Source organism: Nelusetta ayraudi, unplaced genomic scaffold, assembly GCF_046127955.1.
Source record: "Nelusetta ayraudi isolate G7.1 ecotype Tasmania unplaced genomic scaffold, CSIRO-AGI_Nayr_v1 ptg000019l, whole genome shotgun sequence".
In the NCBI taxonomy this organism is placed as follows: Eukaryota; Metazoa; Chordata; class Actinopteri; order Tetraodontiformes; family Monacanthidae; genus Nelusetta; species Nelusetta ayraudi.
In genome coordinates this window covers 1,961,055-1,979,522 of record NW_027466069.1, presented here as the reverse complement: position 1 = coordinate 1,979,522, position 18,468 = coordinate 1,961,055, and the positions used below count along the sequence as shown (strand labels likewise).

At 48.8% G+C, this 18,468-nt stretch overlaps 2 protein-coding genes and 1 long non-coding RNA gene across 3 annotated transcripts; 1 reads left to right on the top strand and 2 right to left on the bottom strand.

The window, feature by feature from the left end:
* Window positions 1-47: 47 nt before the first annotated feature.
* On the top strand, window positions 48-3,751 carry LOC142888146 (uncharacterized). Its single transcript, XM_076026194.1, has 8 exons — window positions 48-205; window positions 561-676; window positions 996-1,096; window positions 1,516-1,602; window positions 1,869-2,016; window positions 2,094-2,173; window positions 2,376-2,469; window positions 2,788-3,751. Exons 2-8 carry the CDS (start codon window positions 565-567, stop codon window positions 3,195-3,197), a joined length of 1,032 nt encoding a protein of 343 aa, XP_075882309.1. The 5' UTR covers window positions 48-205; window positions 561-564; the 3' UTR covers window positions 3,198-3,751.
* Window positions 3,752-5,070: 1,319 nt separating this feature from the next.
* LOC142888147 (uncharacterized) lies at window positions 5,071-6,304 on the bottom strand. The gene is made up of 3 exons (XR_012926661.1): window positions 6,196-6,304; window positions 5,819-5,930; window positions 5,071-5,494 (listed from the first exon to the last, which is right to left on the bottom strand). It is a non-coding gene; the product is annotated as an uncharacterized LOC142888147 (long non-coding RNA).
* Window positions 6,305-6,795: 491 nt separating this feature from the next.
* On the bottom strand, window positions 6,796-18,249 carry LOC142888144 (transketolase-like). Its single transcript, XM_076026192.1, has 14 exons — window positions 17,938-18,249; window positions 16,544-16,661; window positions 16,279-16,392; window positions 15,927-16,024; window positions 13,447-13,638; window positions 12,724-12,842; window positions 11,248-11,444; window positions 10,989-11,153; window positions 10,448-10,604; window positions 9,803-9,933; window positions 9,195-9,278; window positions 8,952-9,045; window positions 8,733-8,855; window positions 6,796-7,654 (listed from the first exon to the last, which is right to left on the bottom strand). Exons 1-14 carry the CDS (start codon window positions 18,042-18,044, stop codon window positions 7,467-7,469), a joined length of 1,887 nt encoding a protein of 628 aa, XP_075882307.1. The 5' UTR covers window positions 18,045-18,249; the 3' UTR covers window positions 6,796-7,466.
* Between the last annotated feature and the right edge of the window lie 219 nt (window positions 18,250-18,468).

Sequence of the window (18,468 nt, the reverse complement as noted above, 5' to 3'; positions counted from 1 at the left end):
ATGCAGCCATCAGGTTGTAATGATGTGTTTAAGTCGGTAGGTGGCAGCAGTCCAGCAGCCAACAAGCTAATGGAGTTTATTTCCGGTTAAGGAAACGCTGCCATTGGTCGAAAACAGTCGTGGCTTATCAATGTTTTGTAATTTTGCCGTTGGGTAACCCGCCTTTGGTGAATGTGTCGGTTCGTGCTCAGCAGATAATATTTAGGTAAGTGGTACTATGTGGAAATGTTCCATTAAAGTGTTCATATTTAGTCATTTTAAAAATCACGCTTTTGTTTTTGTCTTGATGTACGACTTCAGTTCCTCTGCGATGAAGTTAAGTCGAGGTTAGAGTGCCTCTTCTTGAACATGTTTAAATGGCAAAATGCTGACCTGGTCTATGAAAAATGAGGACTCTCTCAAAATACAATTGTTGAGCTGCTTAAATTTTGCTCCTGGTTTGAATGTTGGTTAGATACTGTATATCGTTGTCGTGTTTTGAATCAGCCCTTGTCACGTGACCTGTGTTTTTTAACGTCTGTCCAAACAAGCAAAATGTTTCATTCTTCTTCTCCTGTCAGCAAAATGTCTGCAGTGCCCAAAGTGCAGCTGTCCGGAGGCCTGGAAATCTGCAGGATCCTGAACGGGATGTGGCAGCTGTCAGGGGCTCACGGGAAGGTGGACAGAGTCAAAGCAGGTGATCCTGACGGTGGATGTCATTGAAACATACGCAATAAGGGCAGAAGTGAGAGGAGGTGGAGGGTATCAACTCTTATTTATTGCCCCCAAAATCCTGTGAATTTGTCAGCTATGAACGTGTTCACAGTTACACATACTTTTCTTGCCTTTGCATCATCCTACAACCTTCACCATTGTTATTAGTGGTTGTATTGTTCTTGTTTGTGTTATTATTAGTTCCTATTACATTTTTTCTTCATTTTCTTGTCATTGCTGTCGTTGTTGTTGTTGATGTTATTTGTAGTTGTAGTACTGACGCGGTTACTTTTTCCCTTCAGTCGAGGAAATGCAGGCCTATGTCGACGCTGGACTGACAACATTCGACATGGCAGACATATATGGGCCTGCAGAGGAAATATTTGGACAGTTCAACAGTCAGGTACAGTCACACACTGGTATGGTTGGGGCTTGTACCAGAGGTTCTGTGTCCCGTGTGCATTGGCAGTGTAATGGTGCTGGCTGCAGTCTCAGAGGTTCCTCTGGAACCGTGTGCAGGGAGAAGCAGACAGCTGCTGAGAAGCTCCTCTGGCTTTTTGCACTGTAACAGTTTGTTAATCAACAGATGCGTCTTATGCCCTTCATCCCTTCAATGGCTCAGCGTGTAAGATGAAGTTGTGTCTAACGGTCAGGAAACATTAATAGCATTGTAAATCCTTACAGTTTTTTCATGTCCCGTTGGTCTTTCTCACTGCAGCTGGTGATCAGGCCAAAATAAAATAGCTACAAACATAAAGCATAATGTAGAAAACTTGCCGGTTTTCATCTGTATCATTAATGGCCCCTTTGTATCAATTGTAGCTGAAGTCCAAATTCCCTGAGGATGAAGTCCCATCTGTGCAGAGTCTGACGAAATACGTGCCGAGATCGGGACCGATGGATCGGAAGGTGAGCAGTGGTAACATCCACTAGAGGGCAGTGTGTGTCCATATGAAAATCTATGACTTCCTAAATGGCTAGAACGCAGAGCTTCTGGGGTTTTCTTTTTTCAAGGATGGGCTGTTTTCCTGCAAAGTCCAAATGCTGATATCAACTCCACATACATCATTTTGTGTCTGTGCATATTAAACGCATATAACTCATATTTGTCGGCTTTAATTTCCAAAAGCCAGTTTTGCTTGACGGTGGGAACAGGTGCGTGTCTGTGCATGCAGGTGGTGGAGAAGGCGCTCAGGCGCTCCATGAGCCGCATGCAGGTGGACAGTCTGGACTGTGTGCAGTTCCACTGGTGGGACTATGAGGACAAGAGGTACCTGGACGCACTGGGACACCTGGCCGACCTGCAGCAGGAGGGACTCATACGTAGGTCTGAAGTCGACATGCTGATCACTCATTGTTGTGACCTTGAAGTGTCAACAGAAGGCTCTGTGTGTCTCCAGGAGAGCTGGCGCTCACTAACTTTGACACTCTGAGGCTGGAGGAGATCACCAGCCGAGGCATCCGCATCTCCAGCAACCAGGTACCAGGCCTTCAGTGTGTGTGTGTGTGTGTGTGTGTGTGTGTGTGTGTGTGAGGCTTTTCATGATTTTTATTCCTTGGCAGCACAGCTGCTCAAAGAATGACGTCAAATCAAGCGGGATGTCAGAAAACTGTTTGCAGTACGCTCTCCGGGCCACTAGGTGCTGCTAAATCTAACGTGGCGGGCCTTTAAATGTCTGCAGGTTCAGTACTCGGTGGTTGACCAGCGGCCGTCGGTCAGGATGCAGGAGTTCTGTCTGGCCAACGACATTAAGCTGCTGGCCTACGGCACTCTGGGTGAGCTGCTTGCACTCCTCGTCGCTCGCGTCTCTTTCCGACGCTCTGTCGTTTGTCTGAACGATGCTTTGTCTTTTTAACCACAAGTGAATTGCGGTGGAGTTTGTGTCAGGTCGTAGCGAGAGGGGAAATGGCGGGCTTCTAAAATGGAGTCGGCCCACATGATGACGCGTCCTCCTTCCTGTGTCCTCCCCCCCCCCCCACATACAACCTTCATCACCCATTCTGCTCTTCTCTCTCCCCATCCTCTCCTCCGCCCCCCCCCTCCCCCCTCCCCTCCTCTTCCTTTAACCCCTCCGCCTCCGGTCTCGCTCTCAGCCGGGGGTCTGCTAACGGAGCGCTATCTGGGCGCGGCGGAGCCTCGCGCCAGGGTGGAGCTGGCCACCGCCTCCCTCTCCAAGTACAAGACCATGGTGGACTCGTGGGGCGGCTGGAGCCTCTTCCAGGACCTCCTGCTCGCCCTCGACGGCGTCGCCAAGCGGCGCGGCTGCTCGCTGGCCAGCGTGGCCACGCGCTACGTGCTGGATCGGCCCGCAGTGGGCGGAGTCATCCTGGGCTGCAGGTTTGGCATCGCGGGGGCGGGGCGTCACGTGGCCGAGAGCCTGCGCAGCTGCGGCGCCGACCTGAAGCTGGCGGCGGAGGATGTGGCCGACATCGAGGCCGTGACGCGGCGCTCCCGGGACCTCATGGCGACCATCGGGGACTGCGGGGACGAGTACAGGGGCTAGAGGGGGGAGTGGTCTGGGTGGGGGAGGAGGACTGAGTGACTGACTGAATGTGACAGGGGCAGGGGAGGGAGGGAGGAGGAGGAGGAGGGAGCGTCTCACACAGAACGGCTTCGTCGTGGAAGGAGGTTGTTTAAAAAAAAAAAAAATTAAAAAAAGAGCCGCTTCGTGAAATCACAGTGAAATCCGGCATCAGAATTCTGCCGTTTTGTTCAGTTCGACATCATGAGTGTTCAGCACCTGCAGATTGCCTGCAGTATTACCTGCTGCTTGTCTGCCTTTTCTTCAGACTCAGGCCTGCTGAAAGAAGAGTTGAATTAGTCGCGTTGCCCTTGCAGCCTATCGTCCCTTTACTATAAACCGTACAGTCGAATTGAACAGTTTGCATGGGGTTAAATTTCCAGTCTGTCTTGTACTTGCAACAGTACACTCTCTGAATGAAAACATAAAATTCCTGCATGTGCACAAAGAGACACGCCGCCTTATTGTTGAAATGTTATTTTTTCTACTTTCAGGGTTGTTTTGTGGGTAAATTAAACAATTGTTTCACCCAAAAATTGATGTCTTTGTTGTGTGTGTTAGTACGTGCGTTGCGTGCGTTGGATGTGTACATTGATATTCCTTTGTGTCTGAGAAAGTGGCCGTGAGGTAGACGAGGCTGTCAGCGTGTCGGTGGGGGGCTGGGACGCACTGAGGTGGAAGGAAGCCAGGAACCCTGTGGCATCGACTGTCTGGCCCCGCACTGCATTGTGATCATAAATGACACTTAACATGTACAGTACACCCCCCCCACACACACACATGCATTCATGGCGCTTTGTACGAAGGACCGTCGAGTTAAAAATGCACAGCAATTATTAACATAGTGAGCATGAGCATGTTCAGACTCTTCTGTCAGTTGCTTATTGTTTGCATTTACAGTGCGAGTTTGCAGGGTACTGGCGTAGCAGCAATGTACTGTGACAGGAGGTATGTGTGTGTGTGTGTGTGTGTGTGTGTGTGTGTGTGTGTGTTGGCTCTTTGTTCCTATACTCTATAATGTGCGTCTTGGTTGGCCTGCATTAGTTATGACAGATTGCCAGATATGCAAACATATGCGTAGATGGGAAAACGCCCAGCCTGTCATCAGCTTTCGCAACACACGCACACGCACACACACACGCACGCACGCACGCACGCACACAATCTGTCGAAGCATGTCACATCTCCTCTTTTTCACACACACTCGCAGCTGACGCACCGGCCACCTCGGCGCCACAGACGGGCTCCCGCTGCTCTATAGGAGTGAGGTCAAAGGTCAGCCCAAATATCACATCCAATCTTCCGTGCGCTCTTCCTCCTGGCCAGCCAAAGGTCACTCAGTGCTAGTGCCCATGTCACCCATCTCCGCCTTCTGAACCTGTGCGCGGGCTTATGAAACCAGCATGTGCACTGTACACACTCATTGTCTGATTAAGGGCTGCGTGTGTGTGTATGCAATTCCCAAAACTGTGATAAAAAGCCAATAATACAAGAAGTCTATTATCACTTGTGATTTACCTGTGTGTGAATTTCCCTTGGAGAAGAATAAAGTGTCTACAGCATCTAAACATAACACAAAAAGTAAGGAAATTTGGAAAAGCTGTTTGACTCGGCAGAGAAGATCTGTCATATTTTTCAGATACTGAGCTCTGCTGCTGACCCCACAAATGCATTTTCCTTACAAGTGTGGCACCATTTAAAAGGGGAATAAACAGGCTTTCCAACTCCATAAGATTTATTTCCGAGAAGCATTGCTACAACAAAGAAATACTCTACCAAACACAAATTTCCTTATGTTTTCCTTATGTATCCTTTTGTGTCATGTTTATATAGCTTGCTACCTGAATGCTCAATTAAAAATGTTTCCATCTTGATTGAGCCCACATTAGAAGATTCTTATGAGTTATGTTTGAAAGCTCCTAACTTTTCCATTTTTGCTTTTCAATCGTCAAGGCGTTTGGAATGTAACCCTATAAAGGAGCAGTTCAGCATTATTCATGTGCAGTCATTTTATATGCAAGTTTTATTATAAAATCAATTATTCAAGACTGGGTCATGAGGTCGATTCCTACAGTCTCTCTCTGTCTGGTCATCTATTTTTTCCCTCCTGCCTCCTACCATATTGCACATACATGCACTTTAGGTTAACAGGCACCTTTAAATTGTCTCTTGGTGTGAGTGTAAGAGTGTGAGTGCAAATGGTTGTCAGTCTTTCTGGTGACTTGTCCAGGGTGTGACATCACCTTCACCCGAAGACGCCTGGGACCAGCTCCAGCACCCTGAGTGCAGGATAAGAACAGAAGATGGATGGATGGACGTGGTTTAGACTTGAAGTGCTGTCAGACTGGTCTTCCAATTTGTTGCGCAGCGGTGCACACTGACGGCTGTCAACTAGCAGCTCAACATGTTCGCTCGCCGCTGCTGCAGTGTCATTCATTCAAATTTGACTTTGCACAGGACAAGGGAACCCTGGTCAGTAACTAACAGTACCTGCAGCTGCACTAAAGGAAAGGAACATAAGTAGCCCGGACCAAACATGACGCATCTTACCGTCACTTCAGGCTGTGTGAATCTTTCAATAGACACATTTATTATTCACTCACATTAATGATGCACACCACATGGCGGCCGTTGCCCTGCTGTGGTCCTGCATTCGACCATCAGCCAGTACACTTCACACGGTGCCAGAGGTCGTCCAGAGCTCTGCAGCAGGAGCTGGGATTACATAAGAGGGACTCAGTGCCTGCGGGCGTCCAAGACAATCTGCTGTAATCTCATAAGTGACCTATGCAAAGGTAGAACATTGGACTGGTCTGCCTAAATGTGATATTCAGAAAATGCGTTCAGTCTTCTTGGTTTCTTTTTTATATATATATATATATATTGCTTATTTCTCTTTCCATGGGGGCTCTTTTAAAGTTGAACATGTTGACAAAAACCAGAACACTGTAAATATTCAATATGTTGTTGAGATACTTACAGAACATTAGGTCAACTTATTTTCCACCACTTCATACTTTTTCCACTTAATCTTGCTGTGTGCTCTTCAAATCCATTTCTATAGTGTTCTTTGGCTCCCTGGTTCTTTTTTGTCTGTGTTTGTGTTGGGTGCTGAAACCTCTCTCCTGATTAGCTGAACAATCAACAAACTTCCCCACCTGCTGACACACCTGCCATCCATCAGCTAATCAAGACACAATCAACCCTGCAGGACCCTGGACCAGGAAGAGTGTTGGGGTGATGCAAGAAATCAGGAAAGAGAGAAAGAATGACAGAAAACGAGCATTTGAGTTTAATTTTTTTTTTGTTCTTTTGCGTTTTTGTGGTGGTAGGGGGAAGGTGGCAGTGTCGGCTAAACAGCCTTTTTTCCTGTTTTTTTTTGTCAGTGTTTGTGGCTGTAAGGAATTGTGTGGCTGAAGATGGTGATAGGAACTGGGAATAAAGAGACAAAGAAGGCAGCGTCCACGTAAAGGCTGAAAAAAATGAGACGTCTTGGAGCTCCTTTTGAACCTTGTTTAATGCAACAAACCAACATTTAAAGAAAAAGAGAGAGAGAGAGAGAGAGAAAGAAGAACACAGACACAGCTGTTGTGAATAAAACCGTCCCTTTATTGGTGTGAAGCAGTCCAGTTCAAGTCGAGGGGTTTGGGGGAGGCTGGAACCAGTTGAAAACTGTCAGTGCTCAAAGAGACCCAAATGTTTCTCCTCTACCCGTATGGATTGTAGCTGTGGCGGGACTGACACGTTAATACCTGGTGCAGACGAATAAAAGTGCCGCATCAAAGACGTGTGAGGAGGGCGGCGCATAAAATGAGCTAAATTAGAAGAAAAAGAAAAAAAACCCAAACAAACGGAAAAAAAAACTGGACAAGATTTCACTTTACTCCGAAAAAACCACGTTCACTGCTTTCACTGAGACACTACGGCAGCACCAGAACTTTCTCAGGGAGGTGGGGGGGAGGGAGCTATTGTATTGGGTGAAGGGTGGGTGAGAGTGGCAGCTACTGGACTCACTAACTTGACGGGGATGGGAGGGGCGATTAAAACTGGGGCAGGGGAGATTTAAAACCACATTACTGACAGTAAAAGAGAGAAAGAAAATCATCTGTTAAAATCTGCTCGATGCTTCCTGGTGCAGAGGAGGAGCGGGGGGGGGTAGTGAGGGGCTCGGGCTCTCTGTCCCCTCCCCTCGGTCGGCCGCGGAGTCCTCGGCCGCTCCCTCCCTCCCCTCCTCCTCCCTCCCTGCCTCTCCTACTTGGCGTTGGAGGAGCCGCTGAGGGCCTTGTGCACCGCCTGCACGATGGCGTCGCGATCGATGCCGAAGACGCGCAGCAGCTCGTGGGGCTTGCCGCTGCGGGGCACCTGGGAGACGGCCAGGCGCTGCACGGAGAAGCCCGTCTCGTTGACCACCGCCGAGCTCACCGCCTCGCCGAGACCACCTGGTGGGGAGAGGGGGGAAGGACGGCGGGGTTGGTTGAAAGCCTCCGATCCAGGTTCCAGCTCCTGCACCTTCTGCCACGTTAAATATTCATCCCCCCTCACGGCCGATTGAGCTCAGGCTCCGTGATGTGGACTGACAGGAGAGTCACACACCCCCAACCCCCCCAGTCCAAAACACACACACACACACACTGGGTTTTCTCACTCCTCCTCTATCACTTACACCCGCTTTAGGCTCATTTCACACACTCCGGTTTTTTCCTTTCCTCACTGAACAAAAAAACCTACAACACTGATGACAAATACAGTGATTTTTTCCGCTCACCAACATTTAATTTCACTGTGAGCTCACCTAAAAATGATTGGTGGAAACAGACCTCAGAATATAGAAGTAGCCACGATCAAGACATCAAGGAACACCGACTGCCCTTTGTGCTTTGCACACAATTTCCCTCAATGCCACACAACCAACTACCAAAAATGGACCATTGGGTAAGAAAAAAACAACAACAAAAAAATGCCAAATGTTCATCTGTCTGCATCTAAATGTTACACATAGATAAATGTGCAGTGCGATGACCGAGGGAGTGCAGGCAGGGAGGCAGGGATGCAGCGGACGGTCATTTTTTTGTTGTCGTGCTGTTTCTGAATGTAGGTCAACATGAGCCCAACGGCAGCAGCTGAAATTAAGAACCACTGACAGGCTCTCCCGACTCCGCCCCCTCTCACTGCCCCCCTCCCCCTCCCTTCCCACACACACACACACACACCCAGACGCAGGCTCATCTCCTCCTTCTCCATCTCATAGTGTATTTTAAATTATTTTCTTTAGTAAATCTATTTCACCTCTTCATCTTTCATCTCTTCCAACTCACAACTTTGTGCCTGATCCTTCACACAGCGTCTCTCCACCTCCACCACTTCCCTCCCTTCCCACTCCTCTATCTGCAGACTGGCCTTCACCCTCTGTGGCTGCAGGCTTCCTCTGTTCACTAACGGAAGCGACGCAAACACGCAACCTGCTGCGCGACCGCCCCTCTCTGTGCACCATCGAGCCAGGAAGTCCTGCTCCCTCACCTTCGTAGTAGTGGTCCTCCACTGTGATGATGCGGCCTCTGGTGGCCTTGGCGTTGTCAATGATGGTCTTGGAGTCCAGGGGCTTGATGGTGAACGGGTCAATCACACGGATGTTGATTCTTTCTGAATTGGATTTAATGACAGCAGACGTACGTCAGCTCTTTTGGCTCCCTTATGAGAGAGACTGGAGGCTTTCGTGTTCACTTTTCTCGTGCGCACCTTTCTTGAGCTGTTCGGCAGCAGCAAGAGCTTCATGGAGAGTCACTCCCGCTCCGACAACGGTCACATGGTCATCGTTAGTCTTGTAGACAACCTGACCAGGAAGGGAATATATTTGATTTGATCCATTTTCTGATCATTGCAAGGTGTAAGAGCAGTGATGGTTGGTAAAATAAGACACAGGCGAGGAGGAGACATGGAGATGGAACAAGTGCCACTGGCAGGAGGGACAACACCACCAACCTTGGCTTGGCCAACGTGGAAGTCCTCGTTGCAGTTGTAGATGATGTTGCTCTCCGGTCGGCTCGTCCGGATGAAACACAAACCCTGAAGCAAACCAAAAATTACTGACAAGGTCAGTTCATACACAAAAACACCTGAGAGCAAAGCATTCCTGCTCCAAACTGAAAAACTGCTCACTGACACAATGTGTAAACCACAGCTTTAATTGTACTTTTTTTAACGGCTGTACCTTGTTTATTACGCTAATGAGAATCACCAGCCACCAATTGAATTCGGACCACATTGCCAACTTGGAAAAGTTTCTGCTCGAGGAGTAAAACAGCTTTGTATTCTAATTTAAAAGAGTCAATATACACTTATAACTGAGATAATATGTTTACAATATTTTGTGACCAAATCCTTCTTTTCATATGTAACTTTAATCTTGCATGACCAGCTTCAATTCTACATAGCATTTTATACTTGGTTTTTAGTATATTCCCCAACAAGCAATCAGCTCGCTTCATTGATAAAATAAGTATAAGATCAGCGCTCTTGAATGTGACAGACAGAAGTGTCTCTCCTCGAGTTGCGCTCCAGCAGACGCGTTTGTTTGTTCATCAGCCGACCTTGGTGTTAGCCGCCAGCTCCACAGCTTTCTCCATGGACACGCCATCGCTGGGGTAGAAGACGGTGGCGGTCGGGATGACTCTGAACATGGCCAGATCCTCCAGGCCCATCTGGGAGGGTCCGTCCTCACCTGCATGTCAGCAGAGTCAAAGGTCAGGGAGCGGCCAGCGCGTTGCGGGCCAAACACAAGTGTCAGGTGAGACTGGGAGCGGCGGTGTGAGGAGGTGGACATGCAGTGTACCTGCAGTGGTGGTGGAGGAGGTGCAGGAGGAAGAGGGAGGGGTTAGGGGAGGTAGAGCAGGAGGAGGAGGAGGTGGAGGAGGTGCCATCAGCTCCATGACACACAGAGACGGGAGGAGGTGCGGAGGGGGGGTGCTGCCACCAGGGGGCCCCGACAGAGCGACGCAGGAGGTGAGAAAGTGACGGAAGGGAGGGAGAAGTTTCAGGATTCACAGCCAGAGGAGGTTCGAGCCACTGCAGCGACATCCGGCAAGGAGCAAAACAGTGTCCACTGCACACAGTGTGCACATCTAGTGTATTTCGCCACCACTACGGTTTGTCAGGCGAGAGATACAGCTGATTGGGGGATACACAGGGATTACACAGTCGGGGGGGGGGGGGGGGGGGGGGGCACTGGCACTGACCAATGGAGACGCCGCAGTGGGAGCCGCACAGGTTGATGTTGCTCTCTGAGATGGCGGCCATGCGCAGCTGGTCGAAGGCCCGGCTGAAGAAGGTGGCGAAGGTGCTGGCGAACACCACGTTGCGGTCCCGCACGGCGCAGCCCATGGCCACGCTCACCTGAGGGACGGCAGAGAGGGGGCGGCGCGGGGAAAAGGAACAAGGAACGAACAACAGCTTTAGGCTCATTTCACACAGTCGGGGTTTTTTCCTCACTGAACACAAAAAAAAAAGCCTACAACAACACTGATGACAAATGTGGTGCTTTTAATTCTCCCTAATGTTTGATTTTACCACAAACTGCTGGTTAACCTACAAAATATTGGTGGAGAACAGACCTCAGAATCGAGAAGGAGCCGCTCTAAAAGCATCAAGGAGTACTAACTGTCCTTTGTGCTTTCAATACATTATCCCACGCAATGGGACAACAGTGGATTAGAGTGGCAGCAGGATTGGGTTTGGGTCCCTAGACGTCACTCTCCTGGGACGTCACTCCGACCTCACCATGTTCTGCTCGGCGATGTAGCACTCCACGTAGCGGTTGGGGTGCTCGTTCTTGAAGAGCTCGCAGAAGGTGGAGTTCTTGGTGTCCCCGTCCAGCGCCACCACGTGGTCGTTGTAGCGGCCCAGCTTGGCCAGAGCCATGCCGTACGCCTTCCTGGTGGCCACCTGCACGCGCGGGAGGGTAAAAGAGCGGATTAGCCGCCGCCACCGCCGCCGCCAACGCACTACACCCGAGATGTGACGTGAAGGGCGGCCGCACCTTGTCTCCGGGCTTGTAGCTGGGCCCGCTGGGCATGCGGATGTTGCGGAGGCTGACGGGCGAGGCGTCCTCGCTGGGCGGGGACGGGTAGAGGCGCTTGCTGCAGCTGACCACGCGGCTCTGCAGCTCCTTGATGACGCTGTCGGCCATGTCTTTGGGCAGAGGCTTGCCGTGCCAGCCCATCTTGTCCTCGGCCGCTGGACAAACACGCAACGCACAAGTTAGCGCTGCTAGTACGACGGGCAGGTCGCTCCGCAGCGAAAAAAATAAATAAAAAAACCAACAGAAAACTTTCAACCAAAAAAATCTGCTCATGAGATGCAGTGAATTTAGCTCATTACAGGACTTTTAATACACATTGTGTGTAAACAATATCAGAATTCTGAATCTGTTTCCTCTTGTTCCATTTGACAAGCAAGAATTTTACAATTTAATTTGAAAGTCGCCTTTAGTGACATACAGCACAAGCAAGAACTTAGACAGGGGTGCAGGAAGGGGGGGGGGGGACCTTAGTAAAACTTTCTTAGCTAAAACTTGGCAAGAGCTACAACAAGTTAGATTGCAGGTGCTGCCATCTAGTGCCAGAACAAGTGCCACTTTTGTTAGTTTGCTTGCATGCATACGTTTTGTTTTTTTTCATTTGTTCAACGTAAGCACAATTAACACTATAACTTTAGCATCAACAATACCGTGCAACAACCATTCAATATTCTAATTGTATTCTAATTGTCAGGAATTAGGAAGTATTTAAAAGCTTAAGACCTTCTGATTCAATCCACCCCTGAGGACAAAGAGGAGACGGCTCGAACTAAGTGCTTGAGTCTTCAGAATGGAACCGTGTGAATTTGTGGAATTTATTCCAAACGGCATTTTAGGGTCATTTTAGAAAACGCCGTCTGCACGCGTGTGCGTTTGCAGACTCATCAAACGAGCCACCGGCTCCAGCGTTCACTGTCACAACAGCCGTCTGCCCCGGTGGCTCAGAGCCGACGAGCTGAAAGGAGTAAAGGGGGCGAAGACGAGGAGGAGGCCCCTTCGAAGACAAACACACTTGGCCGCTAGCACAACTGTCCGCTCGCCCCCCTTTGTGCCCGCTAACCCCCGACACACGTGACTGCGTTCAACTCCCGCTGATTGCTGTCACAACACGGGCGCATTGTGCTGCTGCCGCCGCCGCTGGTGTATCCTGGACATTCTGAGGGATTAGCGAGCTGCGGCGGCTAAAGCACTAAAGCGCCGCCTGGATTACTGGAGGGTGAGAGGGCCTCCCGCTCCTGACGGCGGCCGCTAAGAAAACTCCAGTCAAATATTTTTGCCAGGCCGTCGCGCTAACGAAACATGAAAATGGGTGAATCAGAAACAGCGGCCTCCCCTTGCAAACTGGATTATGGGATTTCTTTGCAGGATTATTAATATGGTTATCTGTGTGTGTGTGTGTGTGTGGGTCAGAGTGTGGCGTGTGGTGGGTGTTTGCACCTGGGATGCCTTTGCCCTTGATGGTCTTGGCGATGATGGCCAGTGGCTGGTGGCGCGGCTGACTCAGCACCTTGCACAGCTCCTCCACGCTGTGGCCGTCCACGATGACGGCCTGCCAGCTGCCATCACACAGCACAGAGGAGCAGAGGAGCAGCTTTCAAGCAGGAGGCTTATGACTGATTTATTTATTTTATTTATTTATTTATTTATTTTTTTAATTTAAGGTTTTGGAAGTTGTCTGAAACATTTTCGCTTTGAGGCCACATATTCAAAACACCAATTCAGACTGGAACGTAGTGCAAAACACCTGATGAAAATGTAAATTTAAACATATCAGGTTTGATGTAATGCAGTCAACCTGTGTTTGGTAAACTAATGATTACCAAGAAAACAAATACAATTATTTAAATAAATATGCATGTGTAAAAAATATTACAAAGTAGGACATTTTTAAAAGAGTGAAAAGCAGAAATAAATCTTTTATTGGCCAATTTATTATTATTATTATTATTATTATTATTATTATTATTATTATTATTATTATCATTATTATTATTATTACTGTTATTATTATTGCTATTATCAATACTATTTATTTACTTATTAAGATTAACATCTTTTGCCATCTTTATTCAAACAATTGTATCTTCCTCCTTCCAGTGCTCTGATTACACCAGCACTACGCCATCAGCAGCATCAGAACCCGGCCGACCCGGCGCTCACCCGAATGCCTCGCAGCGCCGCTGGTACTTCTCCACGTGGTGCTGCAGCGGCGTCGGGTCGCTCTGGCCCAGCCGGTTGATGTCCAAGACGGCCACCAGGTTGTCCAGCTGGTAGTAGGAGGCGAAGGCCATCGCCTCCCACACGGAGCCCTCGGAGAGCTCGCCATCGCCGAGCAGGCAGAAGACCCGGTAGCTGCGGAGAGAGAAGCAGAGGGAGGAAATTCACTTTTAAACATGAACGCGAATAGATGAAGGGAAATGGATCCACACTGGCTGCGCTTCCTCTCTCGGCACCCCCCGATCACTTCTGTGAGGCGTATTGTGACAGCTGACCCTCGCACTTTAACACGCACGCGCGCACACACACACACCCACACGCACACGCACACGCACACGCACACGCACACACGCACGCACACACACGCACGCACACACACACACACGCACACACGCACGCACACACACGCACGCACACACACACACGCACACACACACTCCGGTCACCCGCTGTGCCGTGATGGTCCTCACTCGATGCGTAACCGCTCCTGACAGCTTTCCAGTCAAATAGACACGTTCTTATTAAAGCTGGAAGATCGGCTGAGACACTGCGCATTACACCACGCATTCCAACCCCGAGTGACGAGAACAAAAAAAAAGGTAAAAGGGAGGAGGAGGAAGAGAAGGGGAGGTGGAGGAGGAGGAGGAGGAGGAAGGGGGAGGGGAGGGGGAGGGGGAGGAGGGAAGTCCAGGCAGGCGCAGATGGAGAAGGAGGCTGTAAAATATTGATGATGCCTTCTTTTTTAATCTCACTACTTTGTCATTTAAGTGCAACAGCAAGGAAGCGGCAGCAGCAGTTAGAAATTGTCGCATTCTGCTGCAAAAGGGTAAAATTGCTGCTTAAACCCCCAGCAGTCAGAAATCCCCCCAAAAATATCTCCCTGTTTGCAGCCGCAGACCGCAGAGCCAGAATCACGCAACCAGGAGCCAACCAACGGTGAGAGTTCCACCGCTTTGTCATGTAAGCACATCTGACGGGTTCATTCATGTATCAGATTTTAACAAAGACACAACGCACTCGAGGGGAGAGCAGAATGACATTTGCTTCCACAACAGGTTGCATTTTTATTTATTTTTTTACTCATTCTGATGGGATCCTGTTAACGTGCAGGTGTTCAGCCCCTGCGAAAGCCGCGTGGTGTCTGCAGGGGAAACCCCTGCAACATATCGCCAAACAGTCTGCGGCGTGGGCATCTTGACATATTTTGGCTATAAGATGAGAGCGAGGCGAGAGGCGGAGCCGGGCCGGGGTGTCCCTGCATGTGTGCTTATTAGAGCAGAAACAATGCGAGCGTTCGCAGAAGGCAGAGAGAGAGAGAGAGAGAGAGAGAGAGAGAGAGAGAGAGAAAGAGAGAAAGAGAGAGAGAGAGAAAGAGAGAGAGAACGAGAGAGAGAGAGAGAAAGATAAAGAGAGACAGAGAGAGAAAGAGAGACAGAGAGAGCCAGAGAGAAAGAGAGAGAGAGAGAGAGGGCTGGATATCCGGGGCAGCCTGCGTTCGCCTGAACAGCGCCTGAACGGTTCCTCATTATAAAATATACACAACCGTGCGGTACACTTTAAAAAAGCAAGAAAAAGAAATACTGCACGGATTCTCCTGCATCGTGTCCATGTTCAGTAAATGATAGAAGGTCGTGACCCCACAGAGGAAATGAATAAATCAGTCTGGACCAGTGGGCAAAAAATCCACATGGTTCGTCGACGATGACAGAGAGAACAAAGGAGACACACACACCCACATACACACACACATCCGCTGAGATGTCGACAACTTGTGCTTGGTGCCGGTACGAACACAAATATGAGATGAAGCCAACGCAATCAAAATGAAATATTATACCTAATTTCATACCTTTATATTTATAAATTTAGAGCAGACTCCCAGTATTGTTTTTGCGCTGGAAGCCTAAGAGACTAGTATATTTAGCCCTCTGTTTGTAGCCTTCTGTAAAATCTGCAAGAACTGATGCTTTGTTGGAGCCCTCATGTTAGGAAATGGACAAAAAACATGGCTGTGACATCACAAAGGGATGCTTTTTTTTAGTTTTTAGTTTTTTTTTAGTGCACAAAAACCAAAGTAATGAAAAAGTGATTTGTATGATTTTAGGTGTGTTCAATAACAGGCTTCAAACACATAATATTGCAAGAAATCTCTTTTTTTTTGGCTCATGTATCATCATTCTAACTGATCAGGGTCCAGGTGTGCCGGCTCGGGGAGCGGCTGCCTAAATGCCAAGCTCGGCTCGGGCCTGTCAGCTGCACTTTGAGACAAAACCTGCAGGCTGAAAATGTCACATGTCAACGCAGCTCGCATTGTGCCACGCATCATTTCAAAGCGGCCACCTTCGTGAGTTCCGATAGTCAAATGCTGCCACGTGTGTGTGTGTGTGTGTGTGTGTGTGTGTGTGTGTGTGTGTGTGTGTTACCTGGCCTTGTCAAAGTATTTCCCAGTGTAGGCCATCCCACAGGCGGCGCCCAGCCCCTGACCCAGAGATCCGGTGGCCACATCCACAAACTGCTGCTTCTGTTAGCGTGCACGCACACACACACACACACACACACACACACACAGAGACACAAGCGGCATGTTACTCTGAATTGTAATGCATTATAATGTGTTTTATAATGTGCATTTTAAGACGAGCAACAACGTTCTGACTGCCTTAACATTAATGATATCATTATTTTGCAGGATGTCAGCTCTGTGATAATCACTCAATAAACTCTGGTGATGTGTTGCTGGTTGGTAAATATTGCAGAGTCCCACTGCGACCTTACCGGGACTGGGTGTCCCTCCAGGATGGAGTCCACCTTACGGAGATTGAGAAGCTCGTTTTCCTTCAGGTAGCCCGTCTCGGCCCACACGGCGTACAGCACAGGGGCCGCGTGACCCTGCCAGGGACCAGAGGGTAAGGTCAAAGGTTAAGACGGCGGAGGAGTAAGAGGTGAAAAACTGAACTCGCTGTGCAGGGAAGCAACGAGAGAAACGGAGTTGTTCCCCGCGACTTATTCAGACGTTGCCGCGCTTGTCTGAGTGCGTTACCTTGGAGAGGACGAAGCGGTCGTTGCTGGCATTGCGAGGGTCCTCGGGCCGGTACTTCATGGTGTGAAAGAAGAGCACCGACATGATCTCGGCCACGCTGCAGCATGATGAGGGGTGGCTGCAAGAGTAGCAGAGAGTAAATACAGCGGTCAGATTAAAATATGTTTTGTTCCAAAACTCAAATGTACCATCACATATCAAAGCAAAAAAGAAAAATTAACCCAAGGGTCAACTCACTCCAGACCAACATTGTGTGAGACAAACTGTAAGACTGGAGGTCTCTCAAACACACAGCCTGCAGAAAGATGACTAGTAGGATGCTTTTCCTTTTGATGTCACAGCCGTGCACATAAACATATGTTGCAATTGCATAATAAATCATCCTCATCATCATCCTCATCATCATCGTCATCATCCTCATCATCGCACAAGCTTGTAAAAAGGAGCTTTTATGTCATTTGTGCTCCACATGTCTAACCAAGCTCGCTCAGGCTTCTTTGCCTTGCTGAGATGGAAAAGGTGTTTGAATAATAAACAGTTAGGAAATCATGCATCATGTGGCTCAAGAAAATATTTTTTCCCATTATTATTTTTTGATTTTCTAAAACCGGATCTTCCACCTTGATGTGGATCCACTCTGGCATCCTGCCTCAGGAAGACAAAGAACACAATGTGCTGCAGGGTTGAGTCCCTAAACTAAGTGCAAAACTGTATACCCTAACCCCAACCACCAACCGGAGGTCTATTAAAGATGAACCATATCGAATTTGACCTAAATTAAAATCCCCAAGTTGCTATAAAGAAACAATTCTACAAACAGTCTAGAAACCGGAGATTATTAAATATTTGTAATTATTTCTTTCTTTATTATGTATTTTATGCATAGACATATGCATATATTAATATTGTACTTTGGAAATTATGCAACAAAAAGGATTAAGTTCGCGTTTCACTGGCTGTTGTACCAGGACAGCTTCCACTCGGCTGCAGCCATATCCTCGGAGGAAGGCGAGATGGCCTGAGTATTTAGTCTGTGCTTTTACTTGCAAAGCTTCCTGCAAATTTTATTTCATTTAACAAAAAAAAAAAAAAAAAAAGTTTATTATTTTGTAGAATTCGTGCACGAGGCATAAGAGAGAAAAACTTTCTGAAAGCTCAGACCCTCAATATTGGGACATTATCAACTCAACGTCATCAAATCTGCATTTAACTGCAGTTCAAAATGTTCGCAGCTAATTGAAGTCCTAAATTGAAGTCGCCCTTCAACTTCTGCCTTCACTGCAGTGCAGCCCTGATCTCTCGCACCACTTTATCATCTCCACAGCATGAGGTCTAATCCCTCCCTCCCTCCCTCCGTCCGTCCATCCATCCATCCATCCATCCCTCCTCCTTACCCGCTGCCCGCTGCGGTCGTCGCCTTGATGGAGTTGATCCGGAGCCGGGTGGCGATGTTCCTGAGCGCCTGCACGGTCTGCTGGTCCGGTTTGTGGTAGTCCTCCATCTGGATGATGCACCGGGAAAATACACGAGCCTCGTTAAAAGGGAAGAGTTAAAAAAAAAAAGAAAAAAATGTCCTCGAGGAGCAGGTCCGCGGGAAATATGCGGGACGACGAGCGCGCAGCGGACGGACTGACGGCTGCAGGGGTTAAAAAGGGGGCCGGTGGTGGTGGTGCTGCTGAATTTGACACAGGAGGGAGGGGCTGTGCGTGCGTGCGTGCGTGCTAGTGTGTGTGCGTGTGTGCGTGTTGGGGGGCGTGCCCTGTCTGAGAGAGAATACGGCTAATCTCTCTGCCGCTCCTCCGACAATCCTGCGCTCGCATCCAGGCCGGTCACGCACTGGCGCAGCCAATAGCGGCACGAGGGGTTGCGCGACTTTAACACGTGAAGTGCAGGTATCGGACATGCGCACTTCCCCCATTCCCCCC

What these genes read in the sequence shown, in the direction of transcription:
- LOC142888146 (XM_076026194.1), top strand. Translation starts at nt 565, where the DNA reads ATGTCTGCAGTGCCCAAAGTGCAGCTGTCCGGAGGCCTGGAAATCTGC. An exon ending in TCCGCATCTCCAGCAACCAG is followed by an intron (nt 2,174 to 2,375) that starts GTACCAGGCCTT and finishes AAATGTCTGCAG; the next exon opens with GTTCAGTACTCGGTGGTTGA. An exon ending in GCTGGCCTACGGCACTCTGG is followed by an intron (nt 2,470 to 2,787) that starts GTGAGCTGCTTG and finishes TCTCGCTCTCAG; the next exon opens with CCGGGGGTCTGCTAACGGAG.
- LOC142888144 (XM_076026192.1), bottom strand. Translation starts at nt 18,044, where the DNA reads ATGGAGGACTACCACAAACCGGACCAGCAGACCGTGCAGGCGCTCAGG. An exon ending in CAAGGGCAAAGGCATCCCAG is followed by an intron (nt 11,445 to 12,723) that starts GTGCAAACACCC and finishes GTGTTTGTCCAG; the next exon opens with CGGCCGAGGACAAGATGGGC. An exon ending in TCCACGTTGGCCAAGCCAAG is followed by an intron (nt 9,046 to 9,194) that starts GTTGGTGGTGTT and finishes CTTCCTGGTCAG; the next exon opens with GTTGTCTACAAGACTAACGA.